Source organism: Alligator sinensis, unplaced genomic scaffold (genome assembly GCF_000455745.1).
Source record: "Alligator sinensis unplaced genomic scaffold, ASM45574v1 scaffold1950_1, whole genome shotgun sequence".
NCBI classification, from domain to species: Eukaryota; Metazoa; Chordata; order Crocodylia; family Alligatoridae; genus Alligator; species Alligator sinensis.
The window spans coordinates 95,641-98,568 of NW_005843422.1; the positions used below are offsets into that span (position 1 = coordinate 95,641).

At 66.7% G+C, this 2,928-nt stretch overlaps 1 protein-coding gene across 1 annotated transcript in view; it reads right to left on the reverse strand.

The window, feature by feature from the left end:
• ZBTB4 (zinc finger and BTB domain containing 4) overlaps positions 1-2,928 on the reverse strand; it is an 18,897-nt gene that overhangs the window by 2,839 nt on the left and 13,130 nt on the right. The window contains 2 exon segments of the mRNA XM_025195190.1: positions 1-1,578; positions 1,581-2,658. The exon segment at positions 1-1,578 is cut by the window's left edge and continues 2,839 nt beyond it. Coding sequence (XP_025050975.1) covers positions 1-1,578; positions 1,581-2,643 — 2,641 coding nt within the window. The 5' untranslated portion in view covers positions 2,644-2,658.

Sequence of the window (2,928 nt, forward strand, 5' to 3'; positions counted from 1 at the left end):
GTGCGGGGGGGGGCGGTGCTGGCGCCAGCGGCTCGGGCTTTTTGGAGTAGGCAATGACGGAGGCTGGGGTAGGTGGCGCAGCGTCGCGGGGCTCGCCCTCGTGCCGCTTCATGTGGCGACTGAGGGCAGCCGCCGTCTTGCACACCTTGGCGCAGTGCCCGCACGTGAACTTGACTGAGGGCTTGCGGCCCACGCGGGGAGCTGGGGCCAGGGCGGGTGCAGGGGTGTCCTTGTCCCCACTGCCGGGGGGGCGTCCATGGACCCGCTCGTGCTTCCTCAGCTTCTTGAGGGCTGAGAAGCGCTTGCCGCAAGCCCCACACGCGTGCTTCCACTCACCACCGCCCCCCCGCGCCGCCTTGTGAGGCACAGAGGCCATCTTGGTGGCCATCTTGGGGTCCTCGGTTGCTGCCTCCTCCTCTTCCTCACCCACCTCGGGCTCCCCCCGCTTCATCCACCGCAGCGAGCGCAGCTTGCGGCGCCACCGCGATGACTTCTTCACCTTGGGGACACCAGCGCCAGCCCCGCTGCCCCCTTTGCGTTTGGGCTTGTAGCTGTAGTAAGGCCGCCACAGCTGGTCTTCGGCATCCCGATCGCTGTCCTCCTCGCCACTCTCATTGGCATAGCCGCGGGCTGGTGCCTCCAAGCGGGCGGCGGCGCGGGGGGCTTTGTCCAACCGGAGGTCGGTCTCCGAGATGCGCCGCTTGACAATGGCTTCCTCCCCAATGCGCACCGTGATCTGGCACAGCGGTGCAGCACGGCTCTCCGAGGCCGCCCCCACATAGGCTGGCTTGGCCATGTACGTCATGGTCCGGCCAGGCCGGGGGCCAGAGCCCCGCGCCTTGCGCTGCTCTTCAGCCTCTTCCCCAGCTTCCTCGGCTGCCTTCTGGGACTGGATGTAGTCCCTCAGCACCTGCTTCTTGATGGGCTTCACCGCAGCCGGCGCTGAGGCTGGCTCAGGCAGGAAGGCCGGCTCGGGCGGCTTGGTGTTGTAAGTGATGACGGACGAGGCCTGGGCACCGCCAGCCGGAGCCACCGACGTGCTGTGCACAATGACGGAGGGCGCTGGGTGCCCGTAGGCGATGACGCTGGGGACGTCTGGGCCTCGCCGCGTGTCCTCGGGCACCAGCGGGGTGTCTTCCGGTGGCCCAGCTTGCTCAGCAGCTGGCGGCAGCAAGAACCGCTCGGCTTCAGCGCCTTCAGTACCACCGAACACATCAGCCTGGTTCTCGGCCAGCCCCAAGGGCAGGGGCCGGGAGGGCAGCAGGAGGGCATCTGACACCAGCCCCTGGCTGTAGGTCTTGTAGGGCCGCTTCTGGGACCGCATGGGCAGCAGGCGGTAGAGCTTGAGGGCATTGAGCTTGGGCTTGTAGCCGCCATTGGGGGTCTTCTCGGAGGAGATGAGCCCCGGGTTGATGCCATGGAAGGCCTTCTGGTGGGTCTTCAGGTTGTAGTAGGTGACAAAGGTCTCCCAGCAGAAGATGCACTGGTAGCGGCGCTCGCCGGTGTGCCACACCTCGTGCTTGGTGCGGTACTCAGCCAGGGCGAAGACCTTATCGCAGTAGCGGCAGGGGGGCTTTCCCCGTGGACGTTGGAGTGGCGCTTGAGGCTGGACAGGGTCATGTAGGACCTCTCACACACGGTGCAGAAGTAGATGAGGTGCCCATCCACCACCTTCACAAAGTGGTCCTGGTCGTAGTCCAACCGGGCCAGACCCCGAGACCGGAAGAGGAGGCTTTTCTTGGAAGACGCTGGCTTAGGGGAGGAAGGCGGTGGTGGTGGCGGTGCTGGAGGCACTGGCTCGGCAGCAGCTTCCTCAGTCTCCCGCTCGTCTTCCTCAGTCGCTTCCTTGCAGAGGACTTCATGCGTCTGCAGGCGCTTGACATGGATGAAGCTCTTCCCACAGTGGCGGCAGGAGAGGGACGGGCGGGCCCGGTGCAGCTTGGCATGGAGCCCCAGGGCGCCTGAGGTGGTGAAGGACCGGCTGCAGAGCCCGCAAGGGTAGGCCCCGTGTGGCGCCGGGGAGGCTGGGGCAGGCGGCGGGTCCAAAGCCGCCCCACTCGGGGGCTCCCAGACGGCTGGCAGCAGGGCTCTAGTTGGCTCGGGCGGTCCTGTGCTGAGGGCGTAGAGGATCTTGGCCGTCTCGGCGTCACCCTCGGGGGGCTCAGCTAAGCGGGACGGGCACGTCAGGTCCACAGGGGAGGAGCAGGAGCGGGTGGAAGACACGGAGTCGGCACCAGTGCCGTCGGGGCTCCAGCCGGCCCCACTCATGTCCCGTGGTGGGTCCAGGTCCTCCAGGCAGGAGATGCCCAGGCGACGGCCCACGGCCCCGATCTCCTTGGCAGCTGCGGGGCTGGGCACGGAGAGGCGGGAGTTGTAGATGAAGTTGAGGACGTCAGAGAAGACGCCGGCCTGGATGTCGGGGAGCTCCAGGACCTGGCCCGGCTGGCGCCCGGCTGGCTCCTCGCTCAGCACCTCCTTGAAGTAGGGGCTGGAGGCGGCCAAGACGTTCTTGTGAGCCTTGAACTTGGTGTCCTCAGCAATGATGGTGACGTCACAGAACTGGCCACGCAGGCGCTGCTCGTTCAGCTGCACCAGCAGGGAACTGGGGTGTCCAGCGTCCGCGACCTCCACGACGGGAGCCATGGTGATGCCACAGAGCTGCGGAGGGGAGGCGAGGGGAACAGGGGTGAGGGCGCAGAGCCTGAATGCCTGGGTTCATCCCCGCTCGTGGGCTGGGAGGTTGAGGTCGGGGGGAGCCCGGATGCCTGGGTCCCATCACAACTCTGGGAGAGGGGCTCTGGAGAGTGAGACCAGGGTGGAAGGGACAAGAGCTGATGCCCAGACACTGGGTCCTATCCCAGGTCTGGGGGGAAGGGGTTGGGATCTGGTATATTGGAGGGTGGAAACCTGCACCCCTGGGTTCTATTT